Source organism: Dromaius novaehollandiae, chromosome 8 (genome assembly GCF_036370855.1).
Source record: "Dromaius novaehollandiae isolate bDroNov1 chromosome 8, bDroNov1.hap1, whole genome shotgun sequence".
NCBI classification, from domain to species: domain Eukaryota; kingdom Metazoa; phylum Chordata; class Aves; order Casuariiformes; family Dromaiidae; genus Dromaius; species Dromaius novaehollandiae.
The window spans coordinates 39,363,842-39,391,389 of NC_088105.1; the positions used below are offsets into that span (position 1 = coordinate 39,363,842).

At 41.1% G+C, this 27,548-nt stretch overlaps 1 protein-coding gene across 7 annotated transcripts in view; it reads left to right on the forward strand.

Annotated features, from left to right (window-relative positions):
* PATJ (PATJ crumbs cell polarity complex component) overlaps positions 1-27,548 on the forward strand; it is a 159,031-nt gene that overhangs the window by 62,612 nt on the left and 68,871 nt on the right. For all 7 annotated transcript variants that reach the window (XM_026108637.2, XM_026108638.2, XM_064516294.1 and 4 more), the window contains 6 exons: positions 605-758; positions 2,042-2,113; positions 2,462-2,639; positions 3,537-3,647; positions 5,588-5,656; positions 10,234-10,345. In XM_026108637.2, the coding sequence (XP_025964422.2) occupies positions 605-758; positions 2,042-2,113; positions 2,462-2,639; positions 3,537-3,647; positions 5,588-5,656; positions 10,234-10,345 (696 nt within the window). The remainder of the gene's footprint in view (positions 1-604; positions 759-2,041; positions 2,114-2,461; positions 2,640-3,536; positions 3,648-5,587; positions 5,657-10,233; positions 10,346-27,548) is intronic.

Consider the following 27,548-nt stretch of genomic DNA (forward strand, 5'->3'; position numbering starts at 1 on the left):
AATCTATAAGCCTGCCTGAGATAGCACTTGCTTGCTGGGAGAAAGGAGGTTGTTTTTTTCCCTTTCTTTGTCACCCAAGTCTCATACAACCAACAGTGTGTAAGCCACACTGGTAGACTAATTACTCTGGCAAGGAGCTGTGGTGGCTTAATTAATGTTGATATTTATGGCACCAAAATGACATCCATTTTCCCCTGTGCCATGGGCTTCCATGCTGGAGCAGAGATTTGTTTGCACTATTCCCTTTGCATGAAGAATGAGTTCACTGTTTCTAATTGTGCGTTTTTCTGAGGAACATCTCTCATGTACCTAAGCTTAGCTCAGTTCCACAAAGATTTGGCGTTTCCTGTTCCTGCTTGACTAGATATGTCAGAAGGTATGTCAGAAGCAAGATGCTGTTTAAAAAAAAAAAAAAAAAAAAAAAGTGTTTGTGTTGTTTAAATTTGCTTCAAAAAGATATGTTTTGAATCTTTCCAAGTCTCTTAATCATCATGCGACATCCACATTTGGAACATGGCGAGCTAAGGGACTTGCTTCCAAGGTGCATTGCTAGGTGCAGGGACAGAAGAAGCAGATGTTTACATCTGTACCTTTTCTTCTTCAGGTGCAAAGCTTCAAATTGACTCCAAGGTACCTATGCTTGCTGTTGATCTGGAAGCTATTGAAAAGGAACTAAAAGAAGAGAATTGTATTTTTTCTAAGAATCAGGAATCTGGGAGAGTTACTGCCTTACCTCAGCCTAGAACAGCATTGTGCAGGTGTGGAGAAAGGATTTCAGTTTTCAGATAACTTTCAGTTATACTCTGTTTTCTTCCTGCTTTATTTAACTGACTGGTTGTTAAAAGCTGTGTGAAGCTGCAGTAAGTACATAGGTAGTGGCCAGTTCTCTGACTTCTACCCAAGGAGCTGAATTTTGCAGGTTGTTTTGAATCTTTACTTGACATGCTTCTCCCTGAGTACTGGGACAGAAAAGTGCCAGTGGCTCTGCCACCTGCTTCACTTATGCCACGGTGTGTGGAGAGCCAGAAGGAGGGATGTGCTGTGGAGGAGAGGAAAGTTGCATGTACCAGTGTCATCAGTCGTTACCGCTTAGAGCTCTGCCCTTAGCTCCTTGGCACAGCTCTGTCCTCCTGTTTTCCCCTTTCCTTTGTTTTCCCCCTCTGATCCTTTTGGGATGGGCAGTTTACCACAGGCCTATGCAGGAAAAATTTTATCTTGCCAGTGCTGCAGAGAAACCTTGAGCTGGCAATGGTAATAATTATTTGCCGCATCTGTCAAGCATCCCGTAATTCCCCTGGCCAAATAGTGGATGAGTTGGGTAGTGGATCTGCTTATGGGGCCTGTTGACTCCTCCTCAGTGCTTCCCTAGTTCATGTGTAACCTTCCCCCTGAATGAAAGCAGCTCAACGAATAAAGCGAAGGGATTATTTCTCCAGCACAACACCCTGCTTCATTTTTGCAGTGTAAGGGTAGCATTTACAGCTCTCAGGATCTGCAGAAAAAGTGTACAAGGGTGTATTGTTCGAAGCTTCTTGCAGGGGCATGCGATTTGATATTTCCTATTCCTTGGACAGACGAGTAATATATAGTACAAAAGTTTAATTACCACCCTGTTCTGGGGTGTTTAGTGGACTGCACAGAATCTTTTCTCCCAGTTGCATGACGTTTGGCTTTCTGGTCAGCTGGACTGGCTTTATCATCTGTATATTACTGTAGAAGAATCACAGCACATTAATCAGTAAGCAAGTGTAAATTGCTTGAATAGTCGTTTAGAATGAGTTAAAACAGTGCAGACTTGTGTATCACAGAGCAGGTTATAAATCTGGTCTGCCCATCATGTTTGTTTCTGGAGCATTCATTATGTACGTTTGAACTTAAATATAAAAAAAATCCTATTCAGCCTGACATTTGATTTAAACTGGATGGTGTGAGGAGGCATTGCTCTCATACTGCCAGATACAAAACATGTGAGGAATTGTGACCTGGCAGGTGTGGTGACTTTTTTATTTTTTGTTCTTCTCCTCCCTCTGCCCCCAATTAGTGAATTACCTGAGAGAGAAGAAGGAGAAGGAGAAGAAACTCCCAACTTCAGCCATTGGGGACCACCACGGACGTATGTTCATATGGTTACCTTATTTCTCATTTACCTTATGTCTTTTCTTCTGTGAAAGAGACTGAGTTCATTTACTTCCAGACCTGCCTGTTTACCCTGACTTCCTCTAAATTAAAAGCTTATTGCAAGGGCAGTGGTCTTGTGTTGGCAGCAGAATTTTGTTGTGTGGGGTGTGGTCTGCTTGGGATAAAGAAACACCTCTCTTGAGAGCATTCTGAGGTATCTGGCTTTTTCTGTTTACTGTTAGATCTTCTTGAAAGACCAAAAGCTTGCATTTATTTCAGGCTTTGCATTTAATAGCTTAAAAAGCTATTTCAAGCTATTTAAACTATTGCATGCATTTTTCAGTGTTGAGATCTTTCGAGACCCTCATGTGTCTCTTGGAATCAGTATTGTTGGTGGACAAACCGTCATAAAGCGCCTGAAGAATGGAGAGGAACTTAAAGGGATCTTTATCAAACACGTCTTGGAAGACAGCCCAGCAGGAAGAACAAGGGCTTTAAAAACTGGAGATAAAATACTTGAGGTAAAGGCAGCTAGGCCTACCTTTTTTATTTTAAGAAATAAAGATTGACTGAGATAGCTTTGGGGGGTGGGAGGGACAAAATACCACCACTGTTTCATGAAGTATTTTATGACAGTGTGTCTGGAAAACCAAAATTAAATCCCTCCAGTGCTTTTCATTTAAGGTCTGAATACAGAGAGTTTTTAAGATCATCTTGTTTATTTAAGAAAAGATAGGCCCGGGTATCTAATGCTTTAACGAAAAAAATGAAAGACCATTCTTGCCATGTAAATGAATAAGAAGTAATTTTTTTTTGAAGTGGCATTGTCTGCATAGACTCTTTCTTCATATTGAAATTTGGGCTGTTATTTGGAATGTGTTAATTTGGAGTAGTTAACAGTCTGGTTAACTACTATTTAAGGGAAATCCCCGATTCTAGTAGATGCCAGGGCAGAATGCCGTTTCTGTGCATCCTGTCGCCTCTGGCTTGATGTTGATTTTTAGTCCCTGTACTCCAAACGAATACTTCTGAATCTGGGGTTCCCACCCTGACAGTGCCATTCTTGCATGTGCTGTTTGGCTGCATGTGATATTTTGAAGAACAGTTTCAAAACAGATTTATCTTATAAACAGGCAAAACCTGAAAGAGGGGTATTGTATCTAACATTCTCTGGCAGTCTTGTTCCTTAGGTTTTTATCTAGAAAAATTGCTTTGGGAAACGTGTGACCTGTCTTTAGCTGTTAATACTAAGTAAGATGCTTTTTCTTAAAGCATCATAGAAAAATACTTTCAAAATAATTTCCCTTGACTGCTTTTGGTACCTTCCTGTGATACACTAATCTGTGAATGTATGTTGACCTCTTGTAGTGACTGTGTGCAAGAGACAAACTGCCTAATAAAAATAAATTGTTTGTTAGGTTTCTGGGGTAGACTTACAGAACGCCACGCACGAGGAAGCAGTAGAAGCTATCAAGAATGCAGGAAATCCTGTTGTGTTTGTCGTTCAGAGTTTGTCTAACATGCCAAAAGTGAGTTCATTCCTATTTTTATTCCAAAATTTAATGCATGTGTAATATACATCTTAAACTTGGCTAAATTTCTTTCAGCAAGATTTTTCTATTTTGTATCCATCCTTTCTGACAGAGTTTCTGCTTATGGACCATGTGATTACTTTTTTGGTCTGATTCTAAACCTCGTTTCTCAGATGTAAATCTAGTAGATGTAAATCTATTGAATTGGCAGTAATTTAGGTCTCCCACACATGTAACTGAGTCTGGCCTTGTGCGTTTTAATTTGTATTTCATAACTAAAAATATACTGTAAAAATCTAATCCAAATGTGTAGCCAAAGTTATCTGCAGCAGTACTTTGGGAGCAAGCTAAGTCTAAGAGACTTAGGCATGCCCTTATCTTCAAGGCCAGGGCCAGAAACCTGCTAGCCCCCTAGAAAGAGAAGACATACAGTTCTCCTTCTCTTGGAGTACACAAAAAAATACGAGACTTCTGTGTGCTTTTGGTGTAACCTGAGAAGTTACTCAGGAATTTTGGTGGGTTAGTAGACCTGAGAGGAGACCTTTTTGGCAACTGCAGACAAATCTGGCACACAGTGTGCATTATTTTTCCTGTGCTCCCAGAAGTCTTTCTGAGTCTGTTACGACCTCCGCCAGCTAAGCTGGGGAGGAGGTTTCCACAGGCAGGGATGGCAAAAATCACAGTGGTGCTCTCTGAGTTGGCTCCCTTTCTGTATTTGACCCTTTCACAGAAATGGAGATAGGAAAAAAAAGTGCCAGAACATTTGAGTGTCCGGCTGCCTCTCTGAACCTTACTTTCCTTGGCGATCGAAAGAGATCGAACGAAAGCTGGAACACTGGCTATTTTGGTGTTTTGCTGTGTGAATGCCAAGTTTCCCATAACACGGGATCAGAGTTTCGGCAGTGCTCAGCACTCCAGCTCCCATTCACTGAAACAAGGTGCTGCTAAAGGAGTGGGAGTCTGTCCCATTCTGTGATGTAGAAGGAACCTGAGAGTGCCCCTCTCCTTTCGTATGGCCTAATTTCATGACCCAAAACAAGTTCTAAAATAAACTTGCGTACTCACGTTTGAGTACTTCTTATAGGCTCTCACGGCATCTTTGAGATTCAGCTATGTGTCCAGCACCAGCAGTCATGAAAATGCACTAAGAGTAGATGTTTCCCCTTGTAAGGATAAAGAACACCAAAGAGGAATATCATATGGTGGCTAAACTTGCACTTTTCTATATGGTGTTCATCTGCAGGAACATGAGTTTCTTTCCTGCCTCAGTAGGTAAACAGATGGAGGTTGAGATATTTGTTAGGAATTTAAAGTACTGAGGTTAGTACAGAAACTATTTCACATGGGATCTCCAGGCTGCTTGCAGTGCAGCTTTTGTTTGAGTAATTTCTGCCTCTGACTTTGGACTGCCACATGATCGTTTCCAATTAATCATTCTACAAAGATGTTTTCATAATTTTTTTTAACTGTTTTTACAGTAAACTACTGTCTTGTATTTTTTTCAAATAGCATCTTACAATTTTTCACCTTTTTGAGCAATAAAAATATGGTGAAGTGTTGTACTTGCTTATTTGATGTTTACTTTCTAAAACATACTATTCAGCTCTGAATAATTAAAGAACTGGCACTTATTCAGAAGTCCATATTGAGTTCTGTATCAAGTATGTAAATCAATACTGTTGACTTCAAACTAATATTTCATTGAATGGAGAGATGGGGCCAGACATCAAACGGTGAGCACTAAGAGAAACACCGAATGTTTGTAGTTTCTGTACAAGCCAAGTAGTTTGAAGGCTGTGTTGTGATGGCCTTCTGCACTGGTCAAAATGAAGGGTATGTTGGGAGTCTTTATTGTTGTCATTACCTAATCTTTTGACGTTTGCTTTGTAACTGGAATTCTCTTTTTAATATGTGCAACATATACATTATGTTTTCAGGTGGTTTCTCCTGTGCAGCCTAAGGGGAGCAAAGTTCAGGACGCAGAGAAAGAAAATAAGACTGAAAAGGTATTTATCTGCATTTGAATGCTGTACCTAAGTTTTATTAAATCAAATGGTATAACAACTTGTGTTATAAATGGATGTTAATCCTTTGTTGAAGTCTGAAATCAAGTTTGAAGTGTTTCATTGAAATCTCCCTGGTTCAATTTTTGCCAAATCCAAGGCAAGGTTTGGACAAATGTCTTTTGGGTCTCCCCTGGCTGCTGTAACTGTGCAGCCCTTGCAGCTCTTCACTGGCATCTCTCTGAAAGTATCTGTTTTGCCCAGTTTGGAGGCAAATTGATTCCCCTTGCTTAATGGAAGGAGAAAAACAGTAACATGTACACAACTAATATCCTTAATGTGAGGCTGGCTGAAGTTGAGTAAAATCAAGTTACAGGGATGATTAAATCAGTTGAGTCTCATATGTTTCCCATTGCTGTGTTAAATGAGGAAATGACCAAGTGATCTGTAGTTGGCCTACTAATGTGATAGCAATTACTGCACAGTAACTTTCTAAAAACTTCCTGGCAGGTTTAAAAATAAAGAATCAGTATAAACCAGTGTATTTGTTGTAGTTACTCTGCAGTAAGGGAAACATGTTTTCTCACCCTCAGACTGCTCTAAGGGCCTAGGGATTTTGCTGTATACCCCATTTCTGGGAGCGGCGTTGATTGCTGTGGGCCAGGTATTTTGCCTCGGAGCTGGAGGAGCAGAGGACAGAACTCGGGTGGATGGTAACTTTTGTCCAGAGCAGTTCAACATGCCGACTATGAATATGATGAACGTTTCGTTTGTACTCGCTCGGTTCTTCGGCATTTGTTGCCAAACTCAGAGGGCCCTCTTGCTTCAGAAAGTTTCTGTAAGCCTCCTTTCAGCTCCTGTCAGCTTCAGAAGCTATGAGGCTCAGTTATTCCAAAAAATCAAGAAAGGTGTTGAAGTCATGCTTTTATGCCAGTGGATAATAGTTATAATGAAGCAGTTACAATCCCCTTTTCTTGGTTTTGTTATCTATATTTCTAATCTAAAAAGCACTCATCCACTTGCAATGTGCTGCCTTTCATCTCTAGGACTCCAGCATGTTGCATTCTATAGTGTCAGGAGGTTAAAGAGTGAGCTTAATCTTTTTCAAACCTTTTTTTTCTATTGGTGCTGTAAACTAGTGGGTGGAATATTGAAGAGCTTCAGTGCATAAATATGTAGCTCCTTTTTGGCTTTGAACATTATTTCACAAAGCAGTCATACTGTGCTACAGTAGGGGCAGCTCTGAGTTAGAAGGAGTTGCTATTAGTGGATTACTAGCCTGCGTTCCTATGGGAAATCACTGATATTTTGAGTCCAGTCTTCAAAGTGTCACAAAAGAGTGTGGCTTGAAAGCAGCCATATCCAACTGGAAAATCTGCCTCTTTCTGTATGATGAATTATCTTTTCAATACTGCAGGTTCATTTTCTCTCTCTCTCTCTCTCTCTCTCTCTCTCTCTCTCTCCCTCCCTCCCTCCCTCCCTCCCCCCCCCTCTCTTTTTTGTGTTTATCCTCTTCTCATGATCCATTTATTTAAAAATGATCACTTGAAGTCATTTGTACAAAACCACTTAAAACAATTGAGCTTCTTGTGGGCAAACTGGATATTAAAGTTACTTTGTTGTTTTGCTATGTAAACTGTAGTTTTGTTTTTGTGTTGGAAGAAGCTGTGTTAACACAAAACCTGGTATAGTGGAGTGCTCTGCTGCCTTAAATTGGGGAATGCAACACACAGCTATGTACCATTCACTTTTTTCTTTCCTTTTTTTTTTTTTTTTTTTTTTTCCTTCTGTCCTACTCCAGTGTTGCTGAGGAATCTCTAAAGATGCTGTATGGGTAAAGTGGATGTGGAGTCTCTCCACTGACTAGAGGGAATTGTAAATCAAACCACGTAGGCCAAACAAACAGAGCATTTTGAAATTAGGTAAAGCTGCTAGAATGTAATTTTTACTTCAAAAAAAAAAAAAAGTGATAGGTTTTATGCAAAATGGGTGCATTCACTTTGGTCATGTCTTAGCCTGCCCTTGAAAAAATGATTCAGTAATTCATTTTTCTTTTACTTTCCTCCATTCTTAATTTTCAAAAGAAAGTAGTGACTACTTGTTCTTTTGCAATGATGTGAGAGTGGCCTTGTCTGTAAGGTCCCAAAGTAGAAAGTTGCCTGTGTCCTGTCATATGTTATTTCCTTTTATTCCCTTCTGACACTTCCTAGCTGATATTTCAGTCTTTGACAGCCTATATCTATTGGATCTAGGGAAAGAATTGTTCACATTCCTTTTCCTTCATTTTGTACTCAAAGAATGTGTTTTTAAATAAAACTAATTTTGTGCTCAACTCTGCTGATCATGCAAGTCAGAATAACTTAGGCTTAAAAAGCAGGAAGATGTTTCACAATATCAAATTCAAGAAAAATAGTGCTTCTAGAAATCTAATTCTTCTACTGATGTCCTCTCTTCTTTGGAAATAATGGTAGCATGGTACCTCTCCATAAAGATCAAGTTAAAGCACAGTTTGTAAACAAAGTGCATAATGTTTGGACATCAATCTTTGAAAAGAAATTCTGGACAATGAAGAAGTTTCAGTAGATGTGGATCAACAGGAAAGATCCTGCTGATTTTTCTCTTCTGCAGAGCAAGTAAATTAGAGAACTTGTTGTTCTAGAATAAAAATTTCTTCCACAGTTTAAATCTGGAGCGTGCGTGTGTCAGACTTTTTCTTTTTTTTTTTTTTCTTTCCTTGGTAAATACTTCATTTTCTTAGACATCAAACATCTGATAAAAAAGAAACACAGTATTTAGCATTTCTGCCAGAGTGGGACTTTGCCAGCATGACTGTTTTTATATATAACTCTAATCAAAAGTGAAATCTAGAAATAGTTAGAAGTTTTTATATTGTGCACTCAAATTTTTTTAAAGCTTTTCTCTTTTATCAAGCGGGTTCTGAGCCCACTGAAATAAATATGACTGGATTCTGGTTGGTTTCTATGCGTTTACGGTCAGAAACTTTTGGGATGATTCTTATAAAAATTGGCGCATTTGGGGATAAACTTGTTTTTGCCTTTTGCTTAGGCCAATAAAGAGCTATGGGAGTAGTCTAGAGATTTTGCAAACGTAGCGCAGTGCTCTCTGTTGGAGATCCGCCCGAAAATGGAGCAATTCACTCACCTGGATTTTCCCTCTGAGCCGTAGCGAGCTGCTGGCTAAGCTTAGGTGTCTCATGTAATTTCTCTCAGACTTTCTAAAAAATGTTTAAGGTTTTAAAAAGCCAAAGGGGCAACATTTAGACTGAGTTATTAAGGAATGATAGCGATCCTGATTTGTCGCCGGCAACCGAGAGCAGGGCTGCGGCTTTCTGTCTGCACCTACTCGGTGGTTTGGGCGATGACTCCCAGGCGGTGCTTCTTGGACCTTCCAGGTTGGGTTCGGTTGTCCATGTGCTGGGGTCGAGCGAGGGAAGCAGAGGCTCCCTGGTGTGTTGTATACTTTGGGGAAATAGCTGGCATGTCTCAAAGTGCTGTTATTGAGCGCTGTTACTACAGATTGGCCAGAATGCTTTTAATTTATTAACTCTTACGCTGTCCTCAGTGCAGCACTTGGCTGTAATAATTTTTAAATGGGCAGGATGATGTAAGTGATATTATCTCACGTAATTTTGTATGTAGCTTGCCTTACAATATGCTGCTTAGAATATGCTACACAAATTTAGGCTCCACTTTCATTGTACACAGCGGAAAATCTTATGCCAGGTTTGATGTTTAGGTGTCAATTCCTAATTCCCAGCTATAGAAGAAATTCGTTGCAAGCATTCGGGCTCTTCTAATGGCACGTTGTCCTCGCTGCTCCCTCTCTAAAGTGCATCTTGCTATTAGTGGTGTGGTTGTACGGGATACAATTGAACGTAATTTAGTGAAATCATGTAACCAGCTAAGGCATGATCCAGTTACTCTGAGCTATAAAAACAGTTGCTTGGACAAAGGAGCATCTGTTTTCATTAGATTCAGAGCTGACTCTTTATGCCTGATATGCGTCGCTATATGCATCATTATAGGAGCTGCCTGTATTTATGTGAGGTAATAGAATTTTATTATAAGTTCAAATTCATTTTTAAATTTAAGCTAAAATATAGATGACGTTGTATGTAAATACTCTTGTAGAAGCAGTAAGAAGTTTAAGCTTTTATTTTGTATTTTAAAGGTTTGTTGATGTTAAAACAGTATCATAAAATTTTAATATTGAAGTGTTTGAAGTCTCTAATGAGAAATGGGTTATAATTTAATGTTTATTTTCATGCCTTGATTAATGTTCATACGTCTGTGTTTACAATGATACACAAGTATTCTGTCAATAAGAAAATATGTACGCACTGTTGTATTTTCTTTTCTATGCTCGGTGTCGCTACTTATTTTGATTTCTTGCATTAAAAAGCCTATGCTGCAGATTTTAATATGTAATATGCCCTGCGTATTGTAATATGCCCTGTGTATGTATGCACATAGATATTTTAGGACAGAAGGAAAAATATGAATTTTTTCTTGTGTACAGAGAGTACAAAGCATGTAACTATTTTACTTTGAATCCATTAGAGAAGATATGGGGCTCCACCTCCAATGAAACTGCCGCCTCCGTATCGAGCACTGGAAAGACTGCACCCGGAGGAAGCTAACGTGGATGAAGAGGAGGAAGCTTGTGCGGAGAGTAAGTAGTGTGATATTTATTACGTAGCATTGCATTTATGGAGCACGATCAGGTTATATGAAAAACATACCCGCCGTGTAGTGCTTGTGTTATGGACGTAGTGCTCAGCGTGGCAATTAGAGTCCGCAGACTTGTTCTTACAGATGGCTGCTTGCTTGTTATTTAGATGGTCGTCTCTTCCCAGCCAGGCTTGGATATCTTTTCTCTTCTGAAGAGATGCAAAAAGGGCTCCATTTAATCTTGGTCTAAGAAGGCCTAAGCAGGGGACTGGTGGGCTTGTGTTGGCAGTGGCATCAGCAGAAAAAGGCAGATGTGGTGCTTCACCCCTGTAGTAGCAGTGGTAGTTGCATAGACCTGGGTTAAGAGCCATTGGTGCCTTGCCTAAAACAGCCTGCAGTTTATATCAAGGCAGCGCTCTTAAAAAATATATTTCCATTAAAAAAAAATCGGATTTATTGTTTAAATCCCACTTTTTGGTAGCACCTTTCAAGGGAAAGGTTCTGTGACTGTCTAATTTTTTTAATGATTTATAATGATTGGCACTTTGTGGAAGAGTAGGCATCTAAAGAATAGGATACAATGTCAACTTAAGAGCTTCCAGCAGCAAGACTTAGATTCTAGGATGCTGCTTTGTTAATTCCAGCTTTGGATAAATGGAATATTATTGTCCTTCCAATACAATATTGAGCAATATTAAAATCACAGTTGTGATTTTGTGTCTTGGAGTGTTTTAGGTTTGTCCTAGTTAGGGCGAAGCTAAAGCAGAGGGATGCCTTTGTAGTTTCTGACCTCGAAGCGACCATGTGGAAGTTCCCATCAGGCCTCCTGGTGAGCGAGCAATTCTGCCTGCTCGTACTGACTTTGCTCTTGGTGTTGGCCATGGCGTGTTGTTGAAGCTGTGATAATTAATGAGATTGGTTGTTTGGTCACTCCTAGGGCTTTGTAGGTGGAGACAAGATGGATCTTGGAAGGTTGGTAACCATGGAAAAGGTAATGGGTACACAGGAACAGCCTGCTCAGGTCTGCCTGTGTTGTTTTAATTAAAAGCTACTAGTTCTCGAACCAACTGGAGATCTTTCCAGATCTTCCCCTTAGAGAATTTGTCATCTCATCTGCTTGGAGACTGCACCTTAGTCACTTGAAGTTTTTTGGTAACTTCTTGAGGGAGTGGTAGTCAGAGGAGCATTTGACTCCAAACTGTGCATTTTAGAATGAATGTATTTTACTTTTAAACCAGCTCTGCTTGTAAATCACCAGTTGTAGCAAGCTATTTTCAGGCTGTTATTAGTTACAAAGGTTGTAATCCCCAGTTAAAGGATATATTTGATATGTAGCTTGATTCTTGAGTTATCTAGTTAGGATGTGCCTCAATCCAAGTACTTGCTAGACCAAAGTTAATGTTTTGCACAGCTATAATTTCTTATTGATGAGCTTGATCATTTTTTAGCTATTTTGCAATTCCTAATGGTATTGCCAGCTGAGGCAGATAGCTGAGAAGGTAAAGCTACTTCTGATATTACACTAATTACACAGGCAGATCTGTTTGGATGAATCCCTTTCTCGCTACGCTTTCTACTGACTGAAGTTGAATGTTTGCCATAACCATCGCTTCCATGAATCTTCCAAAATCAAGATGTGCCTTTTCCACTTTATTCGTCCCCTCCTTCACTCAGTTTCTTTAAAAAACAGACTAAGGAACTTTAAACTAAGTTTTTACGTTAACCCTTGAAGTAAAAACCGTGTTAGAAACAATCTAGCTCTACTTAAAACAATATTAAGCAGCTCGGTAGCTCTGAAAGGGGCTTTTACAGAGTATCTTTTCTGTGATCACTTGGTAAAGAAAGTAGTCTTCATCAATTCCAATGCAGTATTATTATTATTATAAACTTAATAATTTTATAGGCTTCACTGAACAGCAGGTAGATTAGATTTATTGCATTGTCCTTATTTAAAAAAATCAGATATCAAAAAAAAAAAAGTGAACCGGGGGAAATCTATGTCATGGTCTCTCCTTTGTTTCATTCACCTCCTATCTGTGTGCCTCTAGCTTGGAAGGCCTTAGAGGCATTTTGAGGTGGATGAGCTGTTAAATCTGTGTCCTCTGCTTGGTGTCCTCTGCTTGTGCGCCTGATGGATTTCTTTAGCTGTCTTATTAATACAGCTGCAGTTTCATGAACCCGCTCGTTGATTTGTCTCATATTCCAGAAATAATTTACTTGTTCCACTTGGCCTGAGTTTTTTCAAATCCTTGCTTATCATTCCTTCCATGAGAGTCCCTTACTCTCATCCTACTTCTGTCTCCATGTTCTTCATCGTTCCCCATATCAAAAGCAAAAGCAAAGCGTTCCATTAGTCTTTTCTCCCATGCTAGGAAAATTTTTATTTCCTTTCTGTCCCATCGGTACTGCATGGCAGTCTCTCCCTGTTTTGTCTGTTCTCCCTTTTAAGAGGCTGAAGAACCTTTTGGTAATTTCCCTGGTGGGATCTAAATCCACTTACCTTTTGGCAACGCTCCTTTTTTTTTTTTGTGTGTATGTGTTTTTCCACCGCTGAAACTGTAGCTTGCAGTGCTGGCCTGTTGTAACCGTCAGTCAGTTCTTGTAGATGTTCTGCCTTTTCTTTGCAGAGGTGGTTATTCACCCAAAGACGGCGAATCCTTGCTGGAGGTAGAACTACTAGGTAGTTCCTGGTTTAGAGAAATTCCAGGCAGCCTCCATGTTCCAGTGCTTTAATTCATCAAGTCTGACTTTACTAAGAAACTTTAGGATTTTTTTCAAATTTGTTTTCTTGAACGTAAGGCCCTTAGCTTCAGAGCTTCTTCTCTTTATTTTTCGATTTAATTTGAACCATTTGTGATCGCTGCCTCCAAGGTTACTTTCTGCATTCAAAGTTTGTAGATGGCTTTTTTGCTAGACTTTGGGAGCAAGCTGCAAATAGAATTTCCTCTTGTTGTGTTATTTCTTCTTCTAGTGATCCTGTCAAAATCTTTATCAGTAGTCAACTCTGACTCTGGGTAATCTGCTTCTTGTTTACTCTGCTCTGACTATGCTGCTTAAAGGCTTTCAGTTTACTTTTTAAAATAGTCTTGTAGAACTGTAGCATGTGGAGAAGAATGGTAATTTTACAGGTATAGCTGGAGAAGAAAGACTAGGCTTACAGGATTTGTAGAGAAAGGCAGGATTTGTTACCTTGCTTGGTTGTTTAACTCATTGTCTGTTATATCAACGTAGTGATTCTTCAGTCTACTGCAAAAAGATCCTTCAAAATCCTTCATCTTAAAGACCTGGAAGTATTAGAATTATGCATTTGGGTCCATCCCCCTATGGTGGGAACTGTCTTTCCATGGTGGAGGTTATTTTGGTGTGGGTCACTTTCTCCACGTAGACATTATTTAGCTTTCCCAAACCTTCTAAACAGGAGTTTTTGAATAGGATTCTTTTTCTTTAGTCAAAACAATAAATGAAGGAGGGGGTATACAAGGAGCTATTTGTCCTTACAAGCAGCTGTGCTACAGACCACATCAATAGGTACCGGTGCGTTGCGTTTTTCTTTACCGGCGGATGGCCGTAGGTGTGCACTAAGGATCTGCTAGCAGGTAATATGCACCCCGTTGTGGCTTATGGCTCTAATAAGGGGGGAGTAGTAAAAAGAAGCGGAGGAAATGGATGGGCAGAATCGTTTGTAATGAAGTGTTTTATAAGGTTTTCTGTGGGGCATTAGTAATGGTGCAATTTAGATGTACTTTTGTAATTGAGCTGAGGACAATGATAAGTTGTATAGGAAAGACCTTAAAAGCCTTATAAGAAAATTAAGAAGACAACTATTGGAAAAACTTGGAACCCATAATTTTAATGGCTGTTAGGTTTTTTACTAAAATTGCTTGTCTGGCTAGGAGACTGAGATTGATCTGCTTGGTTTCAAGTAAGTTTAAAATAGTAAGAATGGATAATAATAAAAATTAGTGAAAGGTGGCTAAGATAATGGAGTGGAGGCTGCTGTGCGCAGACTTCCCGTCTGCGGGGATATTCAGCTCTATCTAATAAGGGGATAATAATGCCCCCTCCCTTTTATTTTGTCTCTAGACAACGTAGAGATCGATGGAGCTGCAAGAAAGCCTAGTGATTTAGCTTCCTAAAATGCTTTTTGAGGAATGATGGTTTCTCCTACCAGAACGAGAGATTTTTAAATCTCTCCAGTGTTTCACCTTAGGGTGAAAGGGGGGTGGGGGGGTGTAGCTTGGTGCAGAGAGTCCCTGCTGTTTAGACAGGAGTGTGTTGGAAAGTGCTTGGCCATGCACACGTGAGATGGGGTTGATTTTTCATTTCAAAACAAAACCAATTAAAGAGAACTCAGTTGAGACCTTGCAAAATATGGTCAAGTGTATTTGATGTTCTCGAGGTGTAAAGCCATGACCTCAGGAAGCCTTAAGTGCCGCTGTGAACCAAGGTGACAAAACTACTGCTGTCACTTTGGAAAAATGCCAGAATTACTGAAAAGGAACTAGCCAAATAAAAACAAAAACGTTGGTAAATCGACGTAACTCCCGAGAACCTGACTGCTTAGAGTTTGTCGTTTTATGCAAAGCTGTGCTAAAACAGAGGGAAAAAAATCAAAATTTGAGTTCAGGTGAGACAGCTCGTGTAGCCAAACGCTGCCTCTCCAATAGATGTCACTGCAATCAACAGCAAATAGCGAAGATGTGCAAAGAGTAACATGGGGCCAGGAAAAAAGCTTCCGGCTTTATGAAAATAAAATGTTGAAAAAATAATTATTGCCATACTTATTATATTTAACAAAATTAAAACGTGTGTATTTAGTTTGGTGCGTTTTCAAAGATCATGCAAAAGCCAGGATTAGACAAATAAAGCAGTGACTTTCATTTTTTTTTGCTCTAGGTTAATCTCTATTTAATGTGGCTCTATACTGCTAATCTTCTTTTCTCATTCTTATCCTGAGTCGTAATTAGCTAAAATATGTAGGTTTTGTAACCAGTCCTAATAAAAGACCCCGAAGGGCTGTACGCTCTGGGCAGCCCTGCAAGCTGTTGTACCACGTGAGGATAAACTACAACGTTGGTGTCATTGTAGTTTGGGATTTGTTTGGGGTTTTATTATTGAGGGTTCCCCCCCCCATGTTTGCGAATCACATGTACAGTTCTTATCTGATGAAGTACTGCAAAAGGAAATTACATTCTTGATGAATTTTTAATAGTAAAATTGCAGCTGGGACTTGGATTTTTTTTACAGTGTGCTCGTACATAATGCACTGAACAGATGGCTATGTGTGTGCTGTGATATACATTCTAAAGAAGGGACAATGAACTTTAAAAATGAACAAATTAATGGTATTAACAAAATAACAGAATATTCGGGGTTGTTTTAAATGCAGCATTTGGAATAGAGAATTAGTAAGGACTTCCCAAAATTACTGAGTACACTTATAAATTTAGAGAGGGCTGTCGTCTTTGTTTTTTAATTACTAAATAAAGGGGTTTGAATCTCTTCAGTATTTCAGTTCGGCAGTCATTGCAATAAAACTAATACTGCTCATTCAGAGTCGCAGCAAAACACAAGTTATGATGAAGTTTAAATCATCCTTATGATGGCAGGCTGGTTTTGTTTGCTGGCATGTGAAAATAATCCAAGAGCGCGTACCGGTGCTGGGAAACGGCATGGTTGGCGGTGTTGCAGAACACCACGTTTACTGAAGTCATTTGAGCTAAGAGCAATTCATTGATAACCCCTGCAGCCCGCGTGGAAGCGATGCCTAGGTGAAAAATGGCTATTAACTACTGCTTCGCCACGGGCGTTAAGCGTGATCTTAGCTGCAGCCAGCAGTGAAGTGCGGAGGCGGCGGAGGTGAGTCGCGTCTGGGGATGGAGCTGTCACCGGAGCGGAGTCGGGCGCGGAGCCCCGGCGGGTCGCGCAGGGAAGCCAGGGACGCGCTGCGCCCGTGCAGGCAGCGCGCGGCTGCCGGCAGATGCCCCCGCCAGCCTGCGGGCAGCCCGAAATTAATGTAATTGATGGCATCTCCTAATAGAGGCAGGCAGACAGTTTGCCCTTAAGGAGAGAGGAATCTGAGAGAAACAGGCCCAAGGTCGTCAGAAGGGAGAGGAGCGCCGCGCGAGTGTGCGATGAGGATTGGAGCTGCGTGCCGCGCTGCGGGCTCGTCGGGAATGCGCCTCTCCTGAGGGGCCGCCGGGCTCAGCCATGGTGCAAGGGGGCTTCCCAGGTAAGGACTCGCCTCTCCCGCTCCGCCGCGTCCGCTTGCAGCGAGTCGTGCCGAGGATTTTTAGTGATCGTTTGCAACTAGTGAAGTGCTGGAGATAAGAAAGCAGGAGCACAGATCGTTTTTCCTCAGTTTGGAGCATGGATGTATACCGTGATTAGAATACTGCATTTAATACCTTTACCACGTTTTGTCCTGTGCTTCCTTATAAATCACTGTTGCTGCTGCACGTTGTTGTTCGACGTTTTGATATACAAAACTGATGCGAGCACGCCGGTGCTTATAATATAACAATTCCTAGCACTAAATTTCGTGCTCTATAGAATAATCTACTCTTCCCTAACTGTTATTGTAATGTGGAGACAGATGGCTGAATTTTCTTCACTTTGCTTGTTAAGAATGTGTTAGGTAAATGTTTTTAGACTAAAATAAAAAGCTGCTGGGGAATCTAAACTGAATATTCAGCATTTTTGTGGTAAAAGGAGGCAAAACAAGAATAAAACAATGTGGTAGTAAACAAATGAGCTATTTGCAGTGAAGGATAATCTAATCTTTAAATATTGCCTCAGATTGCATTTGTTGTTAGGTTTGATCGTTTTCTTCCAACACGAGCCAGGTACAGCGTTAAAATGCTAGGCATGAAATATGCTCATTTGGTGTTTTAAGGTTATTAAATTCTCTAAGGCATGGTGCAGTTAGCTTTTGTTGCTTGGGATCTTGGATCTTACTCAGGCATTACAGATAAGTAATTTCATATAGCTTATGTAGATAGAAGATGATGTCTGTGTTACAAATCTGCATATGCAGGTATCACTGCATAAACTTGCTAAGAGAGGATAGTACAAGTAGATCTTTATATTACTTTCACTGAAGAACACTTAATATCACTGCAATGACTTGCAGTTAAAAATATGTAAAAAGGATGCAAACATTTAAAGAAATAATTGCAAGATGAACATTAGCCCATAGAAGGTTGTTATGTGTTTACATTTTTGAGTGTCTGGTTTTTAGGTAAGAAGATAGTATCTGTCGTCATTACCATCTTTGCATCATTTATGATGTTGCTTCACTGCACAAAAAAGAAACTATTGTGCATCAAGTCTTGTCCAGACTAGCACAGCATTGCTTTTAGTAAGAATACAGAACAGATATTTGCATAACAGCTCTGTTCCAAAATGGTCTGTTTTGGTTTAAACCATAACTCCTCCAGATATGAAGTACAAGTAGTCCTCTAACAGAAGGGAAAGTAAAAATGTTGAATGATAATAATTTTATTCTTTACAGATGTTACTTTAATTTTCTGTAGTATTACAGTAATTGAGACAGCTGTCCAGAATAACTTCTTTAACTGTTTGAGAAAGTCAAAGTTATTTTTTGCTACTCGGTCTTAAAAGTAGTTTCTCCTTTATTCAGCATGGTCGTTCAGGGGCTATTCAGCAATTTACCTTCTGCTCTATTCAGATATATAATTGTTCTTTATCAGAATAGCTGTCATTTAAAGAACAACCGAGAATATATCTCTGTAGGTTTGTTAGCTGTCGTACACTATGACTTACTGTTAAAGATCTACTTTATGTCTTTGTAGTGGCCACATGCGTATTGGAACATATATGTGTGTGTGTATATATGTATGTGCGTGTATGTATAAAAGACTTTGATACATGCAGAAGATGAACATTTCTATTTTATCAGCAGATTCAAAATACTTTTGCCATATTGAAATTAGAAGAGATATTGTGGCAACTGGCTAGAGGGCAGGTACTACTCTACCCTACCCCAGCAGTGATAATGAGTCTTGTGTGATTAGTGGGATGATAGCATGTCTGTTTGCTTCATCAGTGCTTAGAGACCACAGCTTGTCTCTGCTTCCCTGCCTCTGCCTCCCAAAAAGTTCTCCTATAAGTCATTAGTTAATGCATTGAGCTTTTGGGTATGGTGCGGGGAAGCAGAAACTGCTGTTGCTGTGAATGTAGAAAGTGCACGTGTGTGTGTGTACGCACGTGTCATGGGCAGAGATGGAGTTGAGGTCTGAGGAGCAGAGCCCTCCAGAGCTGAGGACCCCAAGCTGTGGTTAGGGTCGCTCTGCAAAGAGGCGCCTGTGCAGCCAGAGCCAGGAGCGGTAGCTGCCGGTCTGCATGGGTCCTCCGTGCACTTGCCGGAGGTGAGCGAGGAGCCTCTCCGCAGAACCAGCCCCTAATCCGGCGCTCGCTGCCAGCTCAGGTAAGTGCCTCCGCACGAGGAGTCTGTGGTTGTGTGCACCTGTACTTTACCTTGGAGAACAGGAGAGCATTTCCAACAGGCGGTCGCCCCACCAGTTCCCGCTGATGGGTGGTACCTTGGTGTCACACACAGCCTCCCGACTCTCCCCTCTGCCCCGCGCACGGTTGAAGCTGTAGGAACCAGGCACCGTCAGCATCCGCAGCTGACATGCAGGATTCAGGAGCAGGGGCAATGCTGCGTGCCCTGCGCTGGGGTGGTTTGTGAGAAGGGAAAGCAAAGTGGAGGCATAGGGATTTTTGAGGTTGAATGTACAACAGGAGCGTAGGACAGGTAAGGGGGCAATTCAGACACGTGGTCTGAGGGAAGGCTGGGACTTAAATGTAGGGTAGGACCGATGCTGTTCTGCACCTCTGCCTGTGCTGCTGCTGCTGCCAAGAGCAGTACCTGAGCAAACTAACTTTGGGAGTGCCTGCTCGGGTGCTGGGTGCATCACTGCCGAGTGACGAAGCTACAGGTGGGCTGTGTATGTTGCCCAAAGCCGAGAGTGGTAAACCTTGACTTCATCATACCATTTTGTGATTGTTCTGTGGATACCAAATAGTTTTAACAGCTTATTCTTTTAGAAATACTTCAGGTATCCCTTACCTGAAAATCAAGTTCATTAGCTATCCTGTATATAAATACTCTTTAGTGTTTTATGGCTCTGAATTATCAGGTAGGCATAAGCAGCATTTTTTTAGACCTAAAAAAGTTACACTTGCATATTATACTTTGCCAGGTCCTCTATAAAATGAGGTGGGAAGTTGTCATTTCCATGGTGTGATGCTTCTGGGAATATTCTAAGATATTAAACATAAGTTCTCCTATCTGTAACAAGTTGTTACTTAGAATTGAACCACTTACCTGAGCTAGGAGTAATTTGGAGGAAAATGCCATGGAGTATCCAGGCACAAGGCATTCGTTTGTGTGTGCATGTGTGTGTGGAGTTGTTATGCCTCTTTATGCTAGGCTTACGAGGGGAGAGAGGGATTATGCCATCCAAATGATTCTTTAAAGATACTGTGGTATTAAGCCTCAATCCCTCCAGGTGCTCTGGGAGTAAACAGCAAGCAGCAGCATTTGGTGTATCTTAAAATCACAATGAAGTATATCCCATCCTTCTTCACCATGTAACTGTCCTGAAACCATCTGCTCTTTCAGAGCCGTGACTGCTTTGTAGCACAGTCCTTGGGGGCCACGGAGCCCCAGCAGATCTTCTGGATGCTCAGTGAGGGGTGGAGAGATTCCCGAGATGCTGTGGCCCTCCTGCTTCCTGGGCTGGGCTCACCAGTGAGCTGAACCATCAGATCTGGAAAGCTCTTTCTGCACTGAGTTATAAACATGAATGCAAATTGTGTTCTGAACCAAAAACTACAGTTCTTCTAGATGTTTGGCAATAGAATTGATTTTAAGGCATATGAGGTTTGGCTGCATGGGTAATCTTCATTTTGTGACTTGGTATTCCTTTAGGGATATGACAGAAAAGTTATTTTAGGGTTAACACAGTATTACGTTTTTGCGTGTGTATCGTTAATGTATTTAAATAGACAATGCAGCAATTTCAGAGCAAGATCTCATTTCAGGATTTAATGAGTTAGAAGTGTAGAAGATGGGATTTTTGCAATGCAGTTCTTCAGAGGAAGAGCTCCATTAAGTGAGCGGCCCGACGCGGTTGTTAAGGAGTCGGTGAGGTGTCCCTGAAGAGCTGAGAGAAGAGTGGAAGGGCAGTAAATGAGATGAGACCAGAGCCTGATTGACGAGAGAATAAAGAGAGCAGTACGCAAGATTGAGCGCGGTCAGCGCAGGATTAAGAGCCAAGAAGGCAGCTGAGGATGACGTTGTGAGGAATGGGGAGTTCAGTGAAGCCTTTCGGGCACAGAGCAGCGTGGTCATCCTCTTGCGTGTGCGCGAAGACGGATTGTGGCATGGTAGATGGATAGGGCTTGGCACGGGGACATGTATCGGGGGAGCCTGGATGCTCACGGCGGCCAGGTGGTACGTGTGCTCCGTGCCTTCCTCCTCTTCCCCCAGAGCCACGTGCTGGCAGACGGTTCCCTCGCCGATTCGTCCTCGCTCTGTGGGGATCGACATTTGGAGGGAGGGCAGGGGGAGGCGGACAGCCGTGGGGTGCTCTGCTCCGCGTGGGAATTGCCTGCAGGGCTGCGAGGGGTTCAGCAAGGGGCCCCGCAAGCCCTGCAGCTAACGGAGCTCAACTCCCACGGACCTCTGTCTGCGTTTGCCTGGCTTGGGTCTCAGAGAAGGTGTGAACTCTGGTTTAAGCTCTTCTGTGGCCGGAGCATTTCTAAGGGCTTTCTCTAATGTGAGCTCTCTGCTGCCATAATAAGGCTTGATCTCATGCTGAAGCTTTCCCTCAGTCAGGGTATTCATGGGGTTTCTCACCTCCGCACAGCTGCCCATTTTCATGAACCTTTTATAGCACCTTCGAGACCTCTCGTCCACCATCAGATTTGCTTCAGATTGGCCAGCAGGTTCAAATTTTGCACGGGGTATGATGGCATCTGCTTTGTCCCTAAAGGAAAGCAGAATAAGATGATTCACCGTGTTAAAATTTAGATTATATTAAGTATTTCAAGTATAATTAATGAACGTGGGAGCATAACTCCTGGACTGCATTTCAGAAGTTCTGGTTTCTGCTCTAGCTTGGTCCGTGGGGTGATTTGATAAGTCATACGCAGTAAGACGCACACAGCATAAAGAGCTTTGTGCCACAGTTCCCATGAGTTAGATGGCCATTTAAAAATAAAAAATGATTACAATTAAAAAATAAAATTAAAAATAAAGTAAAAATCAGGATCCACAGAGTTCCAGCTTAACCAAAAGGCAGCGTTTATTCCTGAGGAGCAAGTCTTGGAAGCCTCTGACTCATTGCATCTGAGGGCTAAATTCACACAAAGGAAAGTATCCATTAATGTCATTGTAATGAAGCACAATGCTTAAAAATTAAAATTGGTCAGATATCAACCCAAAAAGAAATACAGTAAAAACTATCAAGCCCCACTCTTATTTTTCCCTAGAGCATTTGTTTTTCAACTTTCTGTAAGGTGAATTGCTCCTCGAGGCAGAGTAGAAAAAGTAAGTCTGTTTAGTATGTTAAAATTTATCCATTTAGCTCTTCCTCCTTGGATAAATCCGTGGAGATGGGTTTCTTCTGCCAGAAGAAAAAGGCAGAACACTTGACATATTGCAGGTCTTCATTCAAATACATCATCAATTTCCTGATTATAATTGTGTTCATTTAAAAAATGCCCAAAGCTTAATGCATTAATATCTTTATAAAATACATTAAGGGAGAGAAGCTATTAGTTACCTAATAATGTACTTTGATATTTAAAAACCTATTAAAATATTCTGTTCTCTTGTTTGGGATTTTATTTTTCTTCTGCAGATAAACTCAGCACTAATAATGTATAAGCAAAGGTATGTGACCCTAACCCTTTTCTCCTCTTTGGAGAGTAAAATAAAGTAAATAGGTTTGACAGACTCTGTCCTTTGGAGAGAGCAAAAAAATTCAGAATAAAATTTCTGGTACGCAGTATGGTCTCATTTAATCAAATCTATCAAGTTTTATCATGTCGTGAGTGCAGCATAAACATGATTAGCTTTTTGGATAGTTTGTGAAGTCAGTTGATTAAATAAGATGTATGGCTTATTTCAGGAGAGTATATGGCTGTGTTATGATTTCACGGGGATCTTAAATGGTGGGGTTTTTGTGTGCGAGGAAACTGTTATCCATTCATCTGCCTGGTTCCCCCTACTTCACCTTATGGAAAAGGAAAGTGGAAGCTGGCTAGGTGGATGTAAGCATTACTGTTCGTCCCAGGTGTGTTCTTGGAATTCAATCCTAATTCTTAGGTGACTGATTCTTTCAGTGGTAGGAAAATCTCTTTGTTCTTGTTAGCACAGCGTACATATTTATTTTTGGTTTATATTGCATATGACAACTTAAAATCATTTCAAACAATAGATCCTTGTTAGATCTAGATCCTAGATCTCATTTTAAGAGGAGACATTTGAGTCAATTCATTACTTGACTGGTGTCTCGCTCTGTTTTGGAATAACAGCATTAATCAAAAGGTATGTTTTCAACTGGGAGGTTTTGGGTTTACTTGTTAAGCTATATTAGAAGTCGTTACCTTATCTTCCTCCTTTAATACTCTGTTATTTCTCGGGGTGAGGCTCAGCAACTCAGCAAGGCAGTACGCAGGCTCTGCGGGTGTACTCTACGCAACAGCCGAACCGGACCGAAAAGGAGACACAGCATGGGGATGGGGCCCGGGAAGGGGCCGCGGGCCTAGAGGAAGGGATCCTGGGCATGGATGTTGCTGGACGTGGCCAGCAGTACTCTTTAATCACAGGAGAGATGAGTTTTATATTAGGAAGCATGTTCGGAGATGTGGGAATAGGTCTGTGTCTTTGCAGTTGCATGTCTCCTCTATGCTCGCTGCCTTAAGCGGTGAGCCAGCAGCTCCCCAGTGGCAGTGTGCCATTAGCTTGTGTATCTGCTTTGTGTGTATTATTAAGATGAAAATGTTAAACTTCTTAAATAGTACATATACATCCTAGCTGAAGATATGGAAACTTACAGTATAATAACTTTTTGTTAACAGAAGAGGCTTTAAAGTGAAGCTACGTATTTGTTTTGCTCTGAAACAGAAAACTAGGTGGTCTCCAGCACTGTCTGCTGTTGCAGTCATTTTTCATTTTCATTTGACCTCAGCAATCAAAGGCAAGTCAGGATGTTGGGAAACTCAGGTTTATACTTAACAAAACAAAAACACAACAACACCAAAAAACCCTGCAAGTGTTCCTGGATGTGGTAAAAAGCTTGGAGTTGTGACTCGAGTGGTAAAAAGCTTGGAGTTGTGACTCAAGTGCAATTTGATAGCTGAAAAAAAACAGGAGCCAGAACCAGCCCCGGCTTGCTCTGTTGCAACTGCCTGGCTCTGTGAGGCCACCGCAGGGGGTGCGGAGGTAGAGGGTGGCCTGCGCCCATTCTTCTTTCCCAGTATTTTGCCAACGATGCTGGCTGTGTACCCAGAAGTGCATCGTGAGAGATGGACGTGTAGAATACCAAAATGCAGTGCAAGAGTGGCCTTCAAGGACCTGATAAACCTCTCAGCAGCACCAGGGAATTAGAGAACTTGATTTTAGTGTCCTGTGCAAAAGCAGAGAGGATCCTGAAGTTAAGTATTCATCAGATAGTTTGAGAGTGTTTGTAATCATCCTGATAAAAGGCTAACCAGGGGTGGACCTAGCAAAACACTGAGTCTGAATGGCTGCCCAGGTTTTTAAAAAAAGGGGGGAAGGGGGCTGAGGGGGATTAAACAATATTAAACAGTTGAGTTTCCTAAACCAAAATACAGGTAAAGGCCAACCCATAGAGTCCTGCCTGTATCTTCAGCATGTGTTATGGGAATGGTCAGATTTGCTTGCACAATCTTTCTGCAAGTTGAGTAAGCTGTTTGACCTTGTGTCCTCTAAGGACTGGATACACTCCTTCTTTACGTTAAGCTGCTCTTTGACTGAAATAAGATTTGTACTAATTTTAAGTATTTTCTGCTTTTAAACATTTGCTCTAAGTTTTATGTAGCAACCTACGTAGAGATGTGAGCCGCCTCTAATCTGTTAACGTAATTTAAATGAAAATAATATTCAGGAAATGTATGTGTGCATCCAGGGAACTGAGAGACGTCTGTGGCTGAAGGCCTGGACCAAGAGTCGGCTGTGGTAAGAAGCCAGCTTCTGACTTTGTCTTCAGCTGCGTGAAACAAAGACCTGTTCTCTCTGCAGCTTCTTTAACCAATTCAGTGGGAATAAAAAGAGCTTACCAAACTTGAGCAACTTGTTAGAAGCTGAAAAAGGGTATTTTCCTTTTCCAGTCTGTGAATAGGAGTGTGAATTTGAGAGCTGTTAGTTTTAAAATTACAGAAGTGTATGTGGCTGCGGTCTGATGGTGGATCCTCGCTAGGTCACTGTGTCGTGGGTTTAGGTGTTTGTGAAGGCCTAAAGACAGACTAAAGGAAACCTTTTCACAAAGTGGAATTTAGACCATTTGAATATGTTTCTGATCACCATAGATCCTTTGGTTCAATTCATTATCTACTATGAATAAGAATGCTTTTGCTTAATATTTCAATTTTAAATGAAAACACATTTTAATAAAATAAATCTCATAAATTAATTACAATTAGCATATTTGTAAGTACTTTTTTAAAATAAAAAGCTGCTGTTTATACTTTAATTACATTATAATTTCTGTCCAAATGGAACTGGTGTATATCACAAGGAAAAATATGTAGTGTGTAAGTAATGTTGTTCACCACATCCAACATATACAATAAGTCTTAAACATTTCAATGGATGTATGTGAAGTGTTATATTTCTGTACGTACTCATATAGTGTTTTATCCCCTTGGTTAGCATAAAGAGGGAACAAACAGCATAAATGGCATCTTTAGCCACAAACAAATATGCGGTAACTAACCAGTTACAATCACACTTTAGCAAAATTGCTAAAAAGTAGAAGCATTAAAATTGATCATTAAGACCACTCTTGACTTAAATCAGAACAGAAGTAGCTGATCATGATCTGTCTTCCTTGGGGCTTCCTACTGTTGTGGCTTGCACTGTGTTTTCCAGTGTAACTCTGTGAGTATCTCCCTGGGTTTTGTAATCCTAGGTAACTCATCCAGCTTTAATCTTTTCTAATCACTACCACAGCATATTTCAGAATTGCTGTACAAACAAATTTAAACTACTGTACCGTATTTTTAAAATGTAGAAATGTAATTTAGTCCTTGTCTATTCACTCTACTGTTACCTAATTTTGCTGGGCTGCAAGGTTCTGCTCCGGGGACAAAGCAAGCAACTGAGTTTGGGCTGGGCGCTCCTTCTCTCATCTCCTGCCCACCACGCTCTTACCCCCACCTGCACGGCATCCCTTCCTCCTTTCCACCTGCCCTTCCACAACAGAGTGCTGATCCTTCTCTCGTAGGATTACTTTTCAGCCAGTTCAGCGAGTTTGAATGGTACCTTGGCATGTTACGGCAGCTGCCCTTCTGGAAGCTTTTTTTGTCTACATTTCACCAATAGTGACAATTCCTCTGGAGACCTTTCTTTAAGGGCAGTCGTTTAAGATTTTTCTTGAGATCTTTGGGCTGGTTGGTATGGATCCTGTTTGCTGGTCAAAAAGTCTTCATTGTTTAAGCCCCAAAGTCTCCCAGTTTTCTCATCCAGTTCCTCTCTCAATGAAGGCGGTTCAGGCTCGCATTGCAGGTTCTTGAATGAGAATGAGTCAGTAGGCGAGAAATGTCTCATCATCTTGGCTTGAGAGAGGTGTTCTGTGTGCTTCCTTTTACAATTACTTATTGTAAAAGCTGGGAAAGCTGGGCCTCAGGCTGGTAAAAGCCTTCATTAGGTAACAACCTTGCAGTTTTTGACAGTACTCTAATGCCATTCACTTTAATTAGACTCAGTGCTTTGTGGTAACATCGTTATTTAAAGATGAAACATTGTCAGGTCAAGTTACACTGTATTACTGTCAAGGGAGGAAGAATTTAAATGTTCACAATATTCATTTATTAATGTTGAGACTAAGCAGAAAAGCAGTGGATTAGAGCTCTCCAAATACTCTTTGTTCAGTCCTAGACACTCTTGCTCTTCCATCAAACGAATGAGCAGCTTTCAAATACAAATGTAGAGGATGGGCAGAGATCCTAGCAAAGCAACGTGAACAGCAGCAAGGCAGAAAACCTGCTGCTGTTGGAAAGAATGGCTTAGAGTAAGGAATTTCTGTCCTAATTGCAAGATCTTCCAAGGAGAACTCCAGTGTGGAATGGGTTGCTGAAATACTGTCTGTCACAGCATCTGGAAATCTGATTTTTGTGTGTGTTCGCCATGCATCCTTACAGATTGCTCCAATAACGTGGTCGGCGTGTTGTTGCCATGTCGTAGCCACGCTGCAGCAGGCCAGAAGGATAAGCGCTGTGTGCTCAGAGCTGTTTCAAATTTGCTCAAGACTTCGCAGATGGAAATCAGTATTTTCTAATGTTCTTAGGCTGTTAACATTTCCCAGCCTCTCGGAGAGCTGCGTTAGGTGTGCAGCGGAGCGGGCGCGAGGCTGCCGCGCTCCCGGGGGACCCGCGCAGGCCGGCCTGGCGGGCAGCGATAGCTGCCTGTTATCTGCAGGCCCCGCGGTGCCCCGGCTGCCAAACCATCTGCGAATCGCTGGAGACCGCAGCGTATCACCGGACCGTAAATGCAATGCCAGGAGAAGCGCTCATGTGTTTTGGCCTTAAATGACCTATACTGCATGGTACAATATATTACAATGCAATATTATACCATACAGTATTTTTCTATGTGATTTGTTCAGTTACCTTTTCAACAGCCAAAAAACGGGGCCTGCATCAGCTTCCTTTTGAGGCTCCCTCCTTTTTTTAAGGATGTAATTAGTTCAAAACGCCTCTGCTTTCTGTGGGCCCAAACATCAATCACAGTGTGATATATTTGAAGCATAACTATTTGTATTCTCATAGAGGATTTTATCACAAGAAAAAAATTTTTTTTTCTTTTTGTCTATATTTAATCACGTAGTGACAGTCTGATGCTTGAACAACTGGCCTATTTTGTGTCTTTGCTATCTAGATAAAACATCCGGTTTATCAGTCTCTAGGCAAGAAACGTGCCGAAGCAT